Below are 17,955 nucleotides of genomic sequence, written 5' to 3'. Positions count from 1 at the left end.
AATGACTGCTACTGTATCAGGAATACTCAATGGTTGCTATTTGCTTTCCCAAAATGTTATACTCTTCACCATTTATTACAGTTGCTATCCATCCCAAGTGAAGACAGTAATATTAAAGCAGCAATGTACCCCAGAAATTGACATATTGCAATTTTTCTTCGCCATTAATATTGCAAAAAAAAAAAAGTGGACATCTGGGTCACTATTAGAAGTCTGAGACAGCTTGCCATTTGTCTGATGAAGCAAAGCTAACCCCATCGCCCATACAAGCATTTTTGACGGAGAGTTCTAAAACTGAAATATATCGAACACTGGGAAGAGGATCGAGGGGTACTGCGACTCAGCTTTAGTTTGTGCCTTAATTTTTTCTGGTTGGTCTTTCGGCCAACCAGTTGTCGTATTACCTGTTTGGCTGGCTTTGCAAGCCAATCTCAGGCATAAGGTTCAAAATAGATCTGGGGGAACCCACCCAAACACATGATGGAAAACCAAAATATATATTAAAAAAAAAAAAACTTTGGTCAGCATGGATTGCTGCATTACAGCTCATACAGTAATTACTAAACAATGCTGAGCCAACAACACAGCCCATTCACTTAGGCTGTTCATGTGAATGGGTCGTAAGTTACCTTATGGTTTAACACTGCTTAGTAAATATGGCCTTACATCTTCAACTGTTATGAGACTCTCTCCAACGCAGCAGGAAGTTTCCACATTTGAAGTTTAGGATGCTAAAAATTACACACATGCATGCTAAAATAACAATGGGGGGGGGGGGGGGAAGAAGTGCAGGGATTGCACAACCTATACAATCGGTGGCTATGACAAGTTGTTTAATCATACAAAATAATACACAATGATCTGATTGGTGAAAACGGTCACATGCAATGCGGAGATGTAATAATATTTGTAAATAAATTAGTTACCTGCTTGACGGGGATCTAACGGTTTCTGAGTTTTCCTCTTTTTTAATAATTGTTTCCTCTGTGGCTTTCTGCTAAATGAATTGAAAAGAAAAGGTTCATAGATATGGCATTTGGATTACATATTAAAACAGGCACATTTGCTAGAGGCGGAAATATGAGAATGGGTATTATTGCCTCATTTGCCATCACTGACACATATTCTCCGTTTACAATTCTTTACTAAAGACACCTTTCCTAAACTAGGTAAAAATACAATTTTATTGAAATATACTGTGACATTTGCTTACTAACCAAGTAACTATTGCAGTTCACCATAATCTCTATTACCAAAAAAAAAACCCACTATATTAAATGTGCAGAATTTTTTTCTGGAGAGAGAGATAGAGAGGGTAGAGAGAGAGAGAGAGGGGTGAGGGGAGAGAGAGAGAGAGGGGAGAGGGGAGTGAGAGAGAGGGGAGAGAGAGAGAGGAGAGAGGGGGGAGAGAGAAAGGAGGGGGGAGAGAGAAAGGAGGGGGGAGGGAGAGAGAGCGAGAAGAGAGAGAGGGGAGAGAGAGAGTGAGGAGGGGGAGGGAGAGAGAGAGCGAGAAGAGAGAGAGGGGAGAGAGAGGAGGGGGGAGGGAGAGAGAGGGGGGGGGAGGGAGAGAGAGGGGGGAGGGAGAGAGAGGGGGGGAGGGAGAGAGAGAGGGGGGAAAGAGAGAGGGGGGAGAGAGAGAGAGGGGAGAGAGAGAGGGGGGAGAGAGAGAGAGGGAGAGAGAGAGAGCGGAGAAAGAGCGAGCGAGCGAGAGGGGAGAGAGGGGAGTGAGAGAGGGGAGGGAGAGAGGGAAGAGAGAGAGTGGAGAGAGAGATAGAGGGTGGAAAGAGAGAGGGGGAGAGGGGAGAGAGAGAGGGGAGGGTGGAGAGAGAGAGGGGGAGAGGGGAGAGAGAGAGGGGGAGAGAGAGAGAGAGGGGGTAGAGGGGATAGAGAGAGGGGGAGAGAGAGAGGGGGGAGAGAGAGAGGGGGGGAGATAAGGGAATGGGGAGATAAGGGAATGGGGAGATAAGGGAATGGGGGAGATAAGGGAATGGGGGAGAGAGGGTAGATAAGGGAATGGGGGAGAGAGGGGAGAGAAAGTAATGGGAGAGAAGTGGGAGGGGAGAGAGGGTATCAGGGGGGGAGAGAATGGAGAAAGGAAAGAAGGGGGAGAGAGATAGGAGGGAAGGGGAGAGAATGGAAGGTCACACACACACACACACACACACACACACACACACAGAGACAGACACACACACAGACACACAGAGACAGACACGGGGTGGGGGTGGCTTGCGGTGCCGGCAGCACAGCTGTGAGTAGCAGAGGCAGACGGAGGGCTTGTGGGGCATGCAGCCACACACTGCTGAATGAATCTTTCCTGTGTGGGGGCGGCAGTTCCAGCAAGAAGGGGGAGGGGGGAGAGGGGCGGGGAGCGCGAGCGCGGGGCATGCAGCCGAACATACACTGCTCCTTTGGGGATCAGCTTTTGGAGCAAGGGGGCGAGGGCTTGTGGTGCCGGCAGCGCAGCTGTTAGTAGCAGAGGCAGACGGAGGGCTTGTGGGGCATGCAGCCACACACTGCTGAATCAATCTCTCCTGTGTGGGGGCGGCAGTTCCAGCAAGGGGGGGGGGAGCGCGGGGCATGCAGCCGAACATACACTACTCCTTTGGGGACCGGCACTTGGAGGGAGGGGGGGATGTGGTGGCGGAGTCACGGGGCATGCAGCGGGACACACTGCTCCTTCTGTGTGGGGGCCAGCGGAGCAAGCAGGGGGCGCTGAAAGCTGCTGTGGCTTCTTCTGCAGCACGCCCTGGCTATTTTTTTTCCCAGTACATCGATTCTAAGACGCAGTCCTATTTCAGCCATGTGAAAATGGGGGAAAAAGTGCATCTTAGAATCGAGGAAATACGGTATATAAAATGTCTACAGACATTGTAATTTAACCCATTTAGGTCCTGATCCACAGAGGTTTGTTAACTCACTGCTAATAATGGGGCGTTATCAAAATCCTTAACGCCCGTATTTTACCCTGAAGTTAACACATATCCACGCAGCTAATTATATGCAAACACAACTTCCGTTGTATATCTCATTAGCACAACATCATTTTATATCAGCACTGCCTTGAAGTAAAATGACTAGTGTTAAGCCAGTTTTACCTGGAGGGTCCCAAAAAAATGATTACAGGGATCTAGTCCAAAAGCTTAAGGCAAGGACCTCCAAGGTAGTATTTTCTGAAATACTACCAGTGCCATGCGCTACCGCAGGGAGACAGTCAGAGATCAGGGAGGTTAATGCATGGCTAAGAAAGTGGTGCAGGAAGGAGGGGTTTGGGTTTTTAGAGCACTGGGACTCCTTTTCTGAGAGGTGCCATCTATATTCTAGGGACGGATTGCACCTCAATGAAGAGGGATCTTCTGTGCTAGGGGGGAGAATGCTAAAAAGGTTGGAGGAGATTTTAAACTAGGATGGAGGGGAGAAGGGAATGAAACAGATAGTAAACTAAATGGAATAAAGGAGGATACAAGGTGGTATGGATTTAGAATGGGGGCAAGTGCGAGTTTGACAAGCAGTGAGACACCCATAGTAAATACAGATAATACTAGAAAACTTCTAAAGACTAAACCAAGTGGGCGCAGAAAAGAAGGAGCAGATAAGATAATAGTACAGGCTGAAAAAAAACTTAAATGCATGCTTGCAAGAAGCCTGACAGATAAAATGGGGGAGCTTGAATTAATAGCTGCAAGGGAGCAGTATGATATCATAGGCATTACTGAAACATGGTGGGATGAAACTCATGACTGGACAGTTAATTTAGAGGGTTATTCACTTTTTCGGAAGGATCGAACAAATAGAAGGGGGGTGGAGTATGTTTATATGTTAAACCGGATCTAAAACCTATTATAAGGGATGATGTTTATGAAGGGAATGATGAAAATGTAGAGACTTTGTGGATAGAAATTAGCAGTGGAGGAAAAAGTATTAAGAAAATGTTTGTGGGAATATGCTATAAACCACCAAATATCTGTGAGATTAAGGAAGCTAAAATACTTTTACAAATGGAAAAGGCATCAAAACTGGGTCATGTTTGCATTATGGGGGATTTTAATTATCCAGACATAGACTGGGGCAATGAGATTAGCGTTACAACAAAAGGAAACAGGTTTTTGGGGGTGCTTAAAGAAAATTATATGACCCAAATTATTGAAGAACCAACCAGGAGAGGAGCAATACTGGATTTGGTCATATCAAACAATGTAGAAGTAATAACAAATATTCAAGTCCTGGAACATTTGGGTAACAGTGATCATAACATGGTCTCATTTGAAATAAATTATCAAAAAATAGATTTCTTGGGTTCAAGAAAGACCTTAAACTTTAGTGTGGCAGATTTTAATAAACTGAGATCTAATCTAGTAGTAATACAATGGGATGATGTTTATGCAGGGAAAATGTAGAAGATAATTACTGTACACCCTGTGAATCTTTCTGGCATATATTGCTTTTGGAGCATCTCCATAAGAGACACACATCTCCAAAAGCATTACTAGACTACTAGATACAACATCAACAAAAGGAACATTGACACTGAGTAACCTTAATTAGCTGTACACCCTACTAGAGGGTATACACCAGTTTTTAATTACATTCGCATTTATTAATAAAGTGTTTTTTATACATATATTCTTCACCTCTGACCGTATTATTATTATATAAAGGTCCGCAGTGCGCCTATACCAGGGATCTTATGCACCTTCTTTAGGTACATCTACCTTTCCTTACCTGCTACTCTCCCTAGGCAGCACGCATTTACCACCAAGGGGTGCGAGCAAGGTCTCTCTGTACAGTTGTTTTTCCCACGAGCAGTACTAAGGACTCGGGCCATCCCTTAAGGTTGGAGGAAAGGAAATTTCACCAGCAACAAAGGAAAGGGTTTTTTACAGTAAGGGCAGTTAAAATGTGGAATTCATTACCCATGGAGACTGTGATGGCAGATACAATAGATGTGTTCAAAAAAAGGTTGGACATCTTTTTAGATGGGAAAGGTATACAGGGATATATCAAATAAGTATACATGGGAAGGATGTTGATCCAGGGATTAATCCGATTGCCAATTCTTGGAGTCAGGAAGGAATTAATTTTTCCCCTTAATGGGGTTTTTTGTTTGCCTTCCTCTGGATCAATAAGTAAGTATAGATATAGGATAAAGTATCTGTTGTCTAAATTTAGCATAGGTTGAACCTGATGGACCTATGTCTTTTTTCAAACTCATCTACTATGTAACTATGTATGTAACCTAATGGTGGCGTTACTATTATAATGATATTGTAATGGGGCACAAAAGGAGATGGAGAAAATAGCATTTAACTCTGAGTTAGTGAGTTGTTAAGGTATCCTTTAGCACTTAACGAGGTGTTAATTTAGGTTTAGCCTAGCTACAGATGCAGCCACCAGTATCCGATCACTGCCTGGGTAAAAACTAAGTAATCTCACAGTAAATGCCTCAACATTTCTGTGTGATACCTAATGGCCCATCAGATTAACACAGCAGGGGTCCCTGCAGTACCATTCACGCTGAATGGGACTGCTGGGACCCCTGCTGTGTTAATCCGATGGGCCATTAGGAATCTCACAGAAATGTTGAGGCATTTACTGTGAGATTACTTAGTTTTTACCCAGGCAGTGATCGGATACTGGTGGCTGCATCTGTGAAGTCAATAACGGAAGTCTGTGGACCTAGGCCTTAGTTTCAGGTGTATACAAAGTATTGTTCTAAAATGTGTCCCTCTGACACTGAAGGGATTCATTAGATTAGGGGTGGGCAACTCCAGTCCTCAAGGGCCACAAACAGGTCAGGTTTTAAGGATATGCCTGCTTCAGCACAGATAGCTCAATTAGTGGCTCAGTCATTTACTGAGCCACTGATAGAACAAGCTGTGCTGAAGCTGACCTGTTGGTGGCACTTGAGGACTGGAGTTGGCCATGCCTGCATTGGATCCTGTTTGATACTGACACATTTTTCTCAACAAGGTCTCACTTTATTTTATTAAATGACTGTAAATTGATGCTCATTTTACAGTATTTTATGTATTATTCAGATGACAAATAGACAAGATACTGTATATTAGTTTGCTAATAACAACCTCACCTTGTGCTGTGAACGTTTTTGCTCCATCAACACTTCCCTTAAGTTCCTGCATTGCTCACTGAGCGTTTGGCTGTCATGGCCTTCATAAAGAAGAGGGTCTTTGTTCTCCTGTTGGTTGGATTTCTCCTTTACAGTTGATAGCATCAATTCTAAAACCGAAGGGGATTTCCTGTCATTGGCTTGTGACTCAGACTTTCCATGGTCCTCATTTTCTCCAACTTTTAAATCTGTATTGATGAGAAATGAATTCAATAGTATAAAGCAACAACTCTTCAACAAATTCCCCAAGACAATTTCAATAAAGGTTCTTCAAAGTTCATTTATCATTCATAAAAGGATCACATTTTGTTGCAAATACAGTTAAAACAAGATACAGTGTACAAGTAATATCACAATTAACATCAATTTTGCTCTTTATACACTCTCTCTAGGTGACCTTATCACATCTCTTGGATTCAAATATCAGCTCTATACTGAGGACACTCAAATGTACTTTTCCACCCCATACCTTACACCTGCTGTACAGACCAAAGTTTCTGAATGTCTCTCCGCTATATAATCCTGGATGGCCCTCTGCCGAATCAAACCGATGTCAAAAACGGAGCTCCTCATATTTCCTCCCAAACCTGGCCCTACTACCTTCATCTACATTACTGTTGGAAGCGCTATCATACACCCAGTATCACAAGGACGCTGCCTAGGGGGGTCACACTCAACTCCTCTCTAATATTCTTCTCTCACATTCAAAATGTAGCTAAAACCTGTTGTTTTTTCCTCTGCAATATTACAAAGATAAGACCTTTCCTCTGTTGCTCTACTGCTAAAACTCTGACACAGGCCCTTATTCTCTCCCGTCTCGATTACTGTAACCTCCTGCTGTCCGGCCTTCCTGCCTCTCACCTGTCTCCCCTACAATCTATCCTAAACACTGCTGTCATAATCACTTTTCTCTTTCATAAATCTCTCAGCATCTCCCCTGCTGAAATCCCTCTCCTGGCTTCCTATCAAATCCCGCATTACATACTCAATTCTTCTCCTCATTTTTAAGGCTAAGGCCCCGCTGCACGCGTCCGCATGGCCGCCTTGCTTGCTGGCGGCCCGTGCAAGTCATTGCACCACGATCTGCAGCTAACTTTTTTCGGCGCGGGGGGGTGGCCAAAAGGGTCGGGTGGGCGGGGGCCATGACGAGGGTGGGCACGGCCATCACGGGGGGGCTTGGCCATGACTTGGTGTCCGTGTGTGTGTGTCCCCGTTCGTGTCTGTGTGTGTGTGTCCCCGTCCGTGTGTGTGTGTATGTGTATGTGTGTGTGTCCATGTGTGTGTACCAATAAGGGGACCTGGCTGATATTGTTTTAGCCCTCTCAATACAACATTCACACAAACATCCACAAAAGTCCACCCCCCTGCCGGCGATCTCCCCTCCTCATTGGCTTCCTGCCACACCACGTGACGCGTCGCCGCTCGGGATCACGTTCCCCGTGTATCCCCTGCTGGCTGACGCGTCACAGTGCACAGCGAGCCTTGCAGTGAGGAGGGACTGGCTCGGGAGGAACTCAGGAGCTGGTGAGAGACGCGCACACGGCCGCGCGCACCGCCGACCGCAGCGGTCCTCAGCCTTAGGCTTTACACTCTTCTGCCCCTCCTTACATCTCAGCCCTAATTTCTCTCTATGCACCATCCCGACTCTTTCTTTCTGCTCAAGGATGTCTTCTTTCTACCCCCTTTGTGTCTAAAGCTGTCTCCCACCTTAAACCTTTCTCACTGACTTCCCCAGACCTCTGGAATACCCTTCCCCTCAATACCCGACTAGCACACTCTATAGCCACCTTTAAGTCTCATCTTAAAACCCACCTCCTTAACGAAGCATATTAGTAGCTCCATGGCTAATACTATACACCTCATACATCGACCTTGGCCCCTTGCAGATCTTCTTACCAGAACACCTTCCTACTGTCTCTGTACGTTCTTCCTACTTACCAATTAGACTGTAAGCAGGGACTCCTTTTCCTAAATGTTACTTTCATATCTGAAGCGCTTCTTCCCATTATGTGTTATTTGTATTATTTGTTATTTATATTATGTCACGTGTATTACTGCTATGAAGCGCTATGTACATTAATGGCACTATATAAATAAAGATATACATACAGTACATACACATGTGGAATTCATTAAGATTTATATCTAGTCAGGACATACTATCAATCATGCAAGTAAAAGCTGATTCTCAGTCACGAGTTCATACTCTCAAAGCCAAGATGCTGGAATATCTACCGCACAAATGCCCCGCATTGAGCTGTATAATACAGTATGTTTGGCAATATTTACTCATGATCAGAAATGGACCAAGAAGATCCCCTGTAGATGAACTGCGCTATTCCTAGCGCCAGGGAAACACTGTTAAAATAAAATTAAAATCCAAGATGGATGCCGCGTCGCCCAATATGAAGCTGATATTTTATACTTTGATGGCACTGCAGCTGCCAATTGACCCGTGGGACTGAGGCGTGGATAAAAGCCATATTGCTGTCCCAAAAATAAAAAGGGACCAGAAATACAGGTAGAATTGGCATAGAAAATAGAGCTGTTCCGTTGCAGGGGGACACTCAGAGCTGATTCTGTAAAATAAAAAATCTAATATATATACATTTATATGTAATATTAAATTTGAGTAGGGGATTTATTACCACATTAAGAATAAACTACATTGAAACTCCTGCCTGACAGATGTAAATCATTGCATTATTCTGTGAACGAGTTGTATGTTATGACCTTTTCATGAAATCATCATTTGACAAAAAGACATACAATATTAGCATATATATTTACACAAAGTGTAATGCTTAATTCAATTGTGGCTTCACCAACGTGTAAAACAAACATTCTCAATCAATTCACAATGTGATTCAAGCTACTCCAGCAACATACTGTATGCTTCAAACAAGAAAACAAACAAAATAAAGTAACTATTCTACTAGTTATTATTAATATGGCATTAATGAGTGTTAATAGCAACCATGGGGAAAAAACTCTTCTACAGTATCTAACGAGACTTCTATTAGGTGTTTGATTGCAAAAGTAACTAAAACACACCATTTGATGAACATATTGGATATTGGAAAGTGGCAGTGAATAAAACCTTGTAAAATACAGTTCACTGATTCAGTGTCTTCATAATAAGGCCCTAAAATGGCAATTTTCTATCACTAAGCATAGACAGACTCTGAACTAAAGTAATCACCCCACTGCATCCACAAATAATTGGACTCTTCAAAGCACTATTTTCAGAAATAACTCACAATCACCAGACAATCTATTTCAAGACTGAAATACCTGCCAAAAATGGACTTTTCTCCAACATCTGCAGCCACATGCTGAGTGGTATAACCAGTGTCAATTGTTTGAATAGAAAGTAAGCAAGTCAGAGGCCCAGCTCTCAGCTTTCCCTGGAAAGAATAGTCACTTGAACTGAAAACAGGAAAGGATGGAAGACCATGGACTAATCCTCCAGAGTGTGCAGATCTATTATTCCTATTTCAAGATTATGGAGAGTAAAGTTCATGGTGTCATTTGTGGTAATTAAACTTTGAAAGTTATGTAAAGCAGCCTATAGGAGCAATAGCGGATGCAAAAAAAATGGTGCCCTTAGGCTGTTAATTGATAATTGATGTCGCTCTCCTGTTCCCGTGGCAACGTAATGTGCCAGCTCTGCTTGCGCACACGCAGAAGCGACCAGCTCTGCTCTTGCATATGCAGAAGCAGCAAATGCCGATTGCGCATACGCGGGTGGGCCAGCCGGCCCCAAATTCTGTTGCCTTAGGCCCGGGCCTATCGGGAAATCTGCCACTGTATAGGAGTTTAAAGCTGCAGTTCAGTCTTCTTTTTTTTTAAATTATTTTTTTTACTTCAATAGTTTCATGTGGGCAATCTCTAATTACCTAAAGAACTGTATAGCTGCCAGTCAATTCGTTCTCCATGTATTGATCGGCAACATTTGGTGACATCATTAGTGAAGGGATATGTTTTTCATCTGCTTCTGTCACTCAGTGGAAGCTCATGAATATTCATGAGCACTCCTGCACTGACATGTGCTAGAGGGAGGGCAGGGCTGAAAAGGGGTGTGCCAGAGCTTGTGACAGGACATGAAGGGGCAGTGCCTTAGTAAATGGTTCTTAAAATAGAATACAAGAAAATTGGTCTTTCAAAGTTGTTTGTTTTAAAACAGAAAATGCTAAAAGTGTTTTTTCTTACTACAGAACTGATTTATTAAAAAAAACACACATGCAGGATATTGCCTGAACTGCAGCTTTAACTCATATGTTAGTATATTGTCCCCCCTGAGCACATACTGTTCTTTTTGTTTAAAAAAAAACAAAAAAAAACCTAGTTTTACAATCAGGATTTTCTTAACCTTAAACTTCTGAGGTTACTACGGAAACCTTAAACTGCACTAGGCTCTTGGGTGAGCTTGATTTTATCCTGCTGAACACGCTAAAATCTTCTGAGTGAAGCATCAGCTATTATAAATAAAAAACAGTGTTGGGAAGGACAAGAGAAGATCTCTTAAACCAAGTAAAGAACAAAATGGCAAAATAAAAATGGCGATCAACACGGTCTGCAGCTTTAACTGCTATGGACAGAGGTTTTTGTCACTAGATAATATTTGTTTGGAAATTAGGGAACACTCAAGTTGTTTCTATTTATTTTTGGAAGGCAAGCAAAGAAACATTTATAGCAGTGTTTTTCAACCAGGGTTCCTAGGAACCTTTGGGTTCCCCGGGTATCTCTAAAGCGTTTCCTGCAATTTTCTGGTCATTTGAAAATGCTATCAAATATACTGCAGAAGAATTTGCAATGCGTCTGATCATGGAGTTGCTATTAGAGATGGTTCGGGGTTCCTCAAAATTTCACTTAAGGTTCCTTAATCAAAAAAGGTTGGAAACCACCAATTTAGAGTAGGGGTGCACAAGACTTGGGGGGGGGGGGCTCACTTACCCGGCTTTAGTCCATGTCTCTCCCTGGTAACGTCAAATGACCCTGTGACGCTGCATTAGAGGTAAGGGGGGGAAGCGACAGAGGGAGAGCAGGCAGGGAGGAGCAGCGCAGGAAGTTTTCGCACCCCTGACTTGGAGTACTAATGTGAAAAATATTTCTACACTGTTTGAGTAGCATCAAGTAGTCTGAGCCAGTAACCACTTTGCAACAAATTGTGGCCAACCACAGGGGTATAAAACAAAATATAAATGATATATAATCTTTAAAGATGTTTTTTTTGCTCTAAAATCCAAAATGCAATCTTCCCAAGGATTTCATGATTTGAACTTAGGTGCAACATCAATTGTCAGAAACTAGAATAGACATGTAGAAGCAATATGTACACTCCCGTTTTAATATAACACTATAATCAACAAAGCAAGCTCAACAGGTTCAAAGTGAAGCTTATCGTAAATGGACTAAATAATCTTGAAAAAAAGACCCAATACCAGTCAGTGATAATGTAAAAAGATAAAATGTAGTGTTATTTAAATACTTCCATTTCCCTATTGCCTTTATCTGTACTTTGTAATACTAATCAAATGTCTTTGGGAATTCCATCAGTAGTTTCCAATTTATTAACAAAAAAACCCATATTTCTTTATGCAGTTAATATTTTACATGTCCACTACTGTGATTTTTATAAACTGCTAGGGATTGCACTAGATTCTTTCCTCAATTATATATGTGGCCAGGTCTCCAATTTGGGCTTCCCCTCTGGCCCCTTGTTCTCTCTTCCCCTTACCTCCGTGGGTGGTGCGGATGCCGCCGGAGGCTGCGGTTAGACCACCGTAGGCAGGGAGGTGCATGGAGGCTGAGGCAGGGTGATCCACGACGGCTCCCGTAGCAGTGCGCCGCCATGGTTAGTATATGCGCGCATACGCACATGGTTTGCACATGCGCAGATAGCCTCTGCACTGGGAACCTATCTTGGTACAATCAGCGCATGCGCAATGGAAGGACAAGCGGCGGCCAATACATAGTGGCTCCACAAGGGGAACTAAATGTCCCATGAGCATCTGGGAGATGCAGGACACATAACACATAGCAGCCAATCGTGCGGCCTGATCCCCCTGCTTCCACATAGATACATTTGGCGCGCTAAGGAGACCACGGCAGTCGGAGCTGGGACATCAGAGGTTAAGGGTGTAGGTGCAGGGTGCCAGTAGGCCCCTGCACTAGGCCAGATACCCCCTGTTAGGCCCTTGCTAGGCCTTGACTCCCAGATAGCTTGTGGCTGCTATAGGGACAGGCCCCTTAAACAGGGACATTGCCCAACTTAGCATTATTAATGTCATGGACACAGTGGAACACCGCACAGCAGTTGCGGCCTATGGTCTGGGACCAGACCACCACCATAAGGCCAGAAACTCATCACTAATGATAATTTTGTTAAAGAAATCATGAGACAGTGTAATATGTCATGTGTTGTTGTTCATCTGAGGTTGCATTTACCTAATTTTAAGACCTGCTAAGGAACAGATGATTGTTATTATGTCCTGATATGTAAAACCATAGAATTCAAAGAGGGTGTACCTTTTCACAAAACTGTATATATATATATATATAGGAAAGCGCACGGCCCATCGCGTGATACTGTATCACTTTAATATAAAAATAAAAAGGGGAAATAGGCTCACTCACAAAATTAGTAATACTAATTTTGTGAGTGAGCCTATTTCCCCTTTTTATTTTTATATTAAAGTGATACAGTATCACGCGATGGGCCGTGCGCTTTCCTATATATAAATATATATATATTATATATATACACACACACACACACACACGTATATATTCACACCTAACTCAGTCCAAACATTGAAGAAAATGTATTTTTGGGTTGAAAGGTGGTTCTCATATCTCATTTGCATGTCATTACCCAGAATCCCTGGCTGCAGTGCAAGCAGTGTTTGCCAAGGGAGAATGGTGAAAGACAGAGTTGCAGACCTGTCTGAGACATACAATTGTACCCACATGTGGTATTTGTATTTACTGTTCTCAATATCTTCAACAGGGTGCTCTAATGTTGCATTAATGCTGCTGGGAATAGTTAATGACGTGTAGAAAATATCATGATAGAATTTCAACAAGATCTTATTTCCTTCACTTTCATACCTTTTAATATTATTGGCGATGCTTCTCTGGCGATTGTCACAACACAGTCCCTATTCCTTTCACCAGCTAATGGAGACAGCGACTTGGATTTTGAAACTGTTGATGGTGGTGGACTTGACAACCAATGTCCCTAGCAGGACACATAAAAATAAATATTTATATTACTACTCGCTGAAATAACTGTATACTTCACTTTGTTGTTTTCTGGGCACAATAACTTAATGGAGTAAAAAACCCTACTCAATAATCCCAGTTTTTTTTTTAGTGGTCTAAAAACTTGGCAAATGAACGTACTGCAAACAGATGCTAATTTCTATAGGGAATTGTCTTCTAAGCCATACATTGTATCTGCGTATTTTATAGATACTTAGTGGTTTCCCAATAAAGAAGCTTATTGTTCAAGAAATAAATCAATGATCGTAATATACTGTATATCCAAATCCTATAGTCATAAAGCAAAGCGGAGTCCCTATAATAGTGGATAATCTTTGTAGCCACAGATCTTGCTTACTTGGGTTATTCAGGTTTTTTACCCTCAATATATAGTACTCATGAGGTTACTCCTGGTCAATGCTCCAGAGTAAACCTGTATAGCCCTTTAGGATCAAATCATTAAAAGCCACTTGTATATTGGCATGGTGAACAGAGAACAGTGATAAATACTTGGCCACCAAAAGGTAATAGGTAATAGTACCTGCCTGGTACAAATAATTTCCTATGGATGGGGTAGGTGGGGCCTAGGTGCAGAACTTCTGACACCAAATACAACTACCTAAATGATGCCAACTCACTGTATATAAAAATTACGATATCCTATGTGAATAGTGTAGCAAATCATTTAAACAAAGTATCCAGAGTGTATCCACGAAAACTGACACTGTTATTATATATAAACTAGCTGAGAGACCCGGCGTTGCCCGGGATGTAATGTTCCCGTTCCTCTCTCTCCTCCCCCCTCTCTCTGTTTGTCCCCCTTTCACATCAATCCAGTCCCCCCCCTCCCTCCCTCCTTTACAGCTTCATGTAGCGTGTGTGCGTCAGTCACTGTGTGTTTGCTCGCGCGTCAGTGAGTCTGAGGCAGAAACACAAACACACACAGACTGACTGACGCACACACAGTCAGTGTGTGCCTCAGTCAGTGTGTGCGTGCGTCAGTCAGGCTTTGTGTGCGCGTCAGTCAGTGTGTGCGTGCGTGCGGCAGTCAGTCAGTGTGTGCGCGCGGGGCGTCAAAGGCAGGGGGGGGCGTCAAAGGCAGGGGGGGGCGTCAAAGGGAGGGGGGGGCGTCAAAGGGAGGGGGGGGCGTCAAAGGGAGGGGGGGGGGCGTCAAAGGGAGGGGGGGGGGCGTCAAAGGGAGGGGGGGGGGCGTCAAAGGGAGGGGGGGGGGGCGTCAAAGGGAGGGGGGGGGGCGTCAAAGGGAGGGGGGGGGCGTCAAAGGGAGGGGGGGGGGCGTCAAAGGGAGGGGGGGGGGCGTCAAAGGGAGGGGGGGGGGGCGTCAAAGGGAGGGGGGGGGCGTCAAAGGGAGGGGGGGGGGCGTCAAAGGGAGGGGGGGGGGGCGCCTCAAAGGCATGGATTCCTCCCCCTGCATTTCCTGCAGTGGACAGGAGGGGGGGGGCAGTGGACAGGAGGGGGGGGGCAGTGGACAGGAGGGGGGGGGCAGTGGACAGGAGGGGGGGGGGCAGTGGACAGGAGGGGGGGGGGCAGTGGACAGGAGGGGGGGGCAGTGGACAGGAGGGGGGGGCAGTGGACAGGAGGGGGGGGGCAGTGGACAGGAGGGGGGGGCAGTGGACAGGATGGGGGGGGCAGTGGACAGGAGGGGGGGGCAGTGGACAGGAGGGGGGGGCAGTGGACAGGAGGGGGGGGGCAGTGGACAGGAGGGGGGGGCAGTGGACAGGAGGGGGGGGGCAGTGGACAGGAGGGGGGGGGGCAGTGGACAGGAGGGGGGGGGGCAGTGGACAGGAGGGGGGGGGCAGTGGACAGGAGGGGGGGGCAGTGGACAGGAGGGGGGGGGCAGTGGACAGGAGGGGGGGGGGCAGTGGACAGGAGGGGGGGGGGCAGTGGACAGGAGGGGGGACAGGAGGGGGGACGCAGTGGACAGGAGGGGGGACGCAGTGGACAGGAGGGGGGACGCAGTGGACAGGAGGGGGGGGCAGTGGACAGGAGGGGGGGCAGTGGACAGGAGGGGGGGGCAGTGGACAGGAGGGGGGGGCAGTGGACAGGAGGGGGGGGCAGTGGACAGGAGGGGGGGCAGTGGATAGGAGGGGGGGGCAGTGGACAGGAGGGGGGGGCAGTGGACAGGAGGGGGGGGCAGTGGACAGTGACACACACACACACACACACACACACACACACACACACACACACACACACACACCTCAGTTGATGCGCCCTTTCTCAGTTCCGTTTGGCGCCGGAGGTGGGGAGCGACACCTACCTGTACTTCCGGGCGCCGCCACCGTCTGACTCGGCGCCGCGAGGGAGGAAGGGGGTCCGCCATCTTACGCGCCGCGTGGCAGCTGCGGGAAGCGAGGTGATTTGGAGCGGGGAGGGGGGAGAGGTGATTTGGAGCGGGGAGAGGTGATTTGGAGCGGGGAGAGGTGATTTGGAGCGGGGAGAGGTGATTTGGAGCGGTGAGGGGGAGAGGTGATTTGGAGCGGTGAGGGGGGAGAGGTGATGCCGCTGGGGAGGGGGAAAGGTGATTTGGAGCGGGGAGGGGGAGAGGTGATGCCGCTGGGGAGGGGGAGAGGTGATGCCGCTGGGGAGGGGGAAGAGGTGATGCCGCTGGGGAGGGGGAAGAGGTGATGCCGCTGGGGAGCGGGGAGAGGTGATTTGGAGCGGGGAGAGGTGATTTGGAGCGGGGAGAGAGGTGATGCCGCTGGGGAGGGGGGAGAGGTGATTTGGAGAGGGGGGAGAGGTGATTTGGAGAGGGGAGAGAGGTGATTTGGAGCGGGGAGAGGTGTGTGTGTGTGTGTGTGTGTGTGTGTGTGTGTGTGTGTGTGTGTGTGTGTGTGTGTGTGTGTGTGTGTGTGATTTATTTTTTTGGACCTTTGGCCCGTCACTCCGCCTCAGGCCAATGAGAGGTGTGGGGGGCGGGCCAAGGGGGTGGTGTGAGTGTGTGAGGCCAATGAGAGGTGTGCGGGGGCGGGCGGGCCAAGGGACCAATGAGAGGGACACCGGACATCCAGACAGGCAGGCAAACATACAGTGCTTTCACTAATATAGTATAAGATGAACAGCGTAGCTAGATATGATAGAGTGGTCATATGCAGCTAGCAGCGTGAGAACTCCGTGGGACTCCTACTTTTAGCCGGTGTTACAAAACACCACCTAGGTTGCTCGGCTTGCCTGGGGGCTATTTTGCCGAGTCTTTCAGCATGCAGGGGAGCACTGGTGAGTCTGTCTCTCCCTCCTGCGCCATTTCATAGGATTCCCTCCTCGTGCACGTGAATGTGCATGTATCGCCGACGCGAGCATTTCGCGTGTAGCCACGCTTTTTCAAGGCATAGATAATCCCACCCTATATGCTTTGAAAAAGCATGGCCACACCTGAAACGCTCATTTGAAAAAGCATGGCCACACCTGAAACGCTCACGTCGGCGGTATATGAAAGTGTGAGAAATAAGTGCAAATTGGGCAAAAACGGAAGCGTTTGTAGTGAAACAAATTGGAATTTCTAACCGTACTAGAAAAAAGAAAAAAAAAACATTGTTACTAAAAAAGACAAAAAAGAAGTGCGCTCAGGACCGTGACAAAGTGATAAGTATTAAATATACCACTAAAGTGAATATCACATTGTGATGTAATAAAACAATATTGAAAGTGCTGTGTTTAACCAAAAACAATTAAAACCTGTTACTAGGTATGAGATGGAGGTATGCTGCTGTAATCCGTGGACAGGCTCCACAAACCACACGTGCTAAATGAAACAAAAAAGAAAAAACAGCGCAAAACCTCATAGTGTAGTAATTAAAAATAATTATATATATATTGTTGAACAGCAGGTGAGTATCTCACGTACATCAAATCAATAATTAGAAAGCATGGCATGTTCTGGACATGTTATCAAACTGCTACCGCAACAGCACACGACAATCCAATCTATCGAGGGAGTGGATCCTTCTCTCTCAAACGGCTGAGACGATATCGTATGAGAGAGAAGGATCCACTCCCTCGATCGATCGGATTGTCGTGTGCTGTTGCGGTAGCAGTTTGGTAACATGTCCAGAACATGCCATGCTTTCTAATTATTGATTTGATGTACGTGAGATACTCACCTGCTGTTCAACAATACATATATAATTATTTTTAAATACTACACTATTAAGTCTAATTTTTATGCAGTATTGCATGACAAAAAAAAGTGTTCTGTTTAACGCAATGGACAATATTCACTAAGCAGCACTGTGTCTTATGACTCCTTCTGGCACTGGAAAATACCCGAATCGAATGAGCCATAAATTGTCTTCCGACACTGGAAAGGTGTCCTATGGTATAGTGCTGCTTAGTAAATCTGGGTCATTATGTCATTGTCCCAGTTGGGCAGGAGTAGAGAGAAAGGGATGATTAGAGCCACTGTGCCCCCTCTCTCCTTGCATAACACTGACACAGGTTAACCTATTCAACTTACGGTGGAAACCAAAACCTGTCATAGCTCACCATCTGTCCATGTACAAATAGAAATAATGTTGGGGACTAATGTTATACATTTTAGGTGCTAG

General features: G+C 45.7%; 1 protein-coding gene across 5 annotated transcripts in view; it reads right to left on the bottom strand.

Annotated features, from left to right (window-relative positions):
* Window positions 1-17,955, bottom strand: part of MAP9 (microtubule associated protein 9) — a 67,962-nt gene that overhangs the window by 31,996 nt on the left and 18,011 nt on the right. For 4 of the 5 annotated variants that reach the window (XM_075612768.1, XM_075612805.1, XM_075612786.1 and 1 more), the window contains exons 6-8: window positions 13,241-13,370; window positions 6,089-6,315; window positions 927-997 (exon numbers count right to left, since the gene is read on the bottom strand). In XM_075612768.1, the coding sequence (XP_075468883.1) occupies window positions 927-997; window positions 6,089-6,315; window positions 13,241-13,370 (428 nt within the window). The remainder of the gene's footprint in view (window positions 1-926; window positions 998-6,088; window positions 6,316-13,240; window positions 13,371-17,955) is intronic. The other variant, XM_075612795.1, reaches the window with a different exon arrangement.

Source organism: Ascaphus truei, chromosome 1, assembly GCF_040206685.1.
Source record: "Ascaphus truei isolate aAscTru1 chromosome 1, aAscTru1.hap1, whole genome shotgun sequence".
In the NCBI taxonomy this organism is placed as follows: Eukaryota; Metazoa; Chordata; class Amphibia; order Anura; family Ascaphidae; genus Ascaphus; species Ascaphus truei.
Note: the sequence above shows the minus strand (reverse complement) of the source record. Positions and strands in the feature narration are given on the sequence as shown.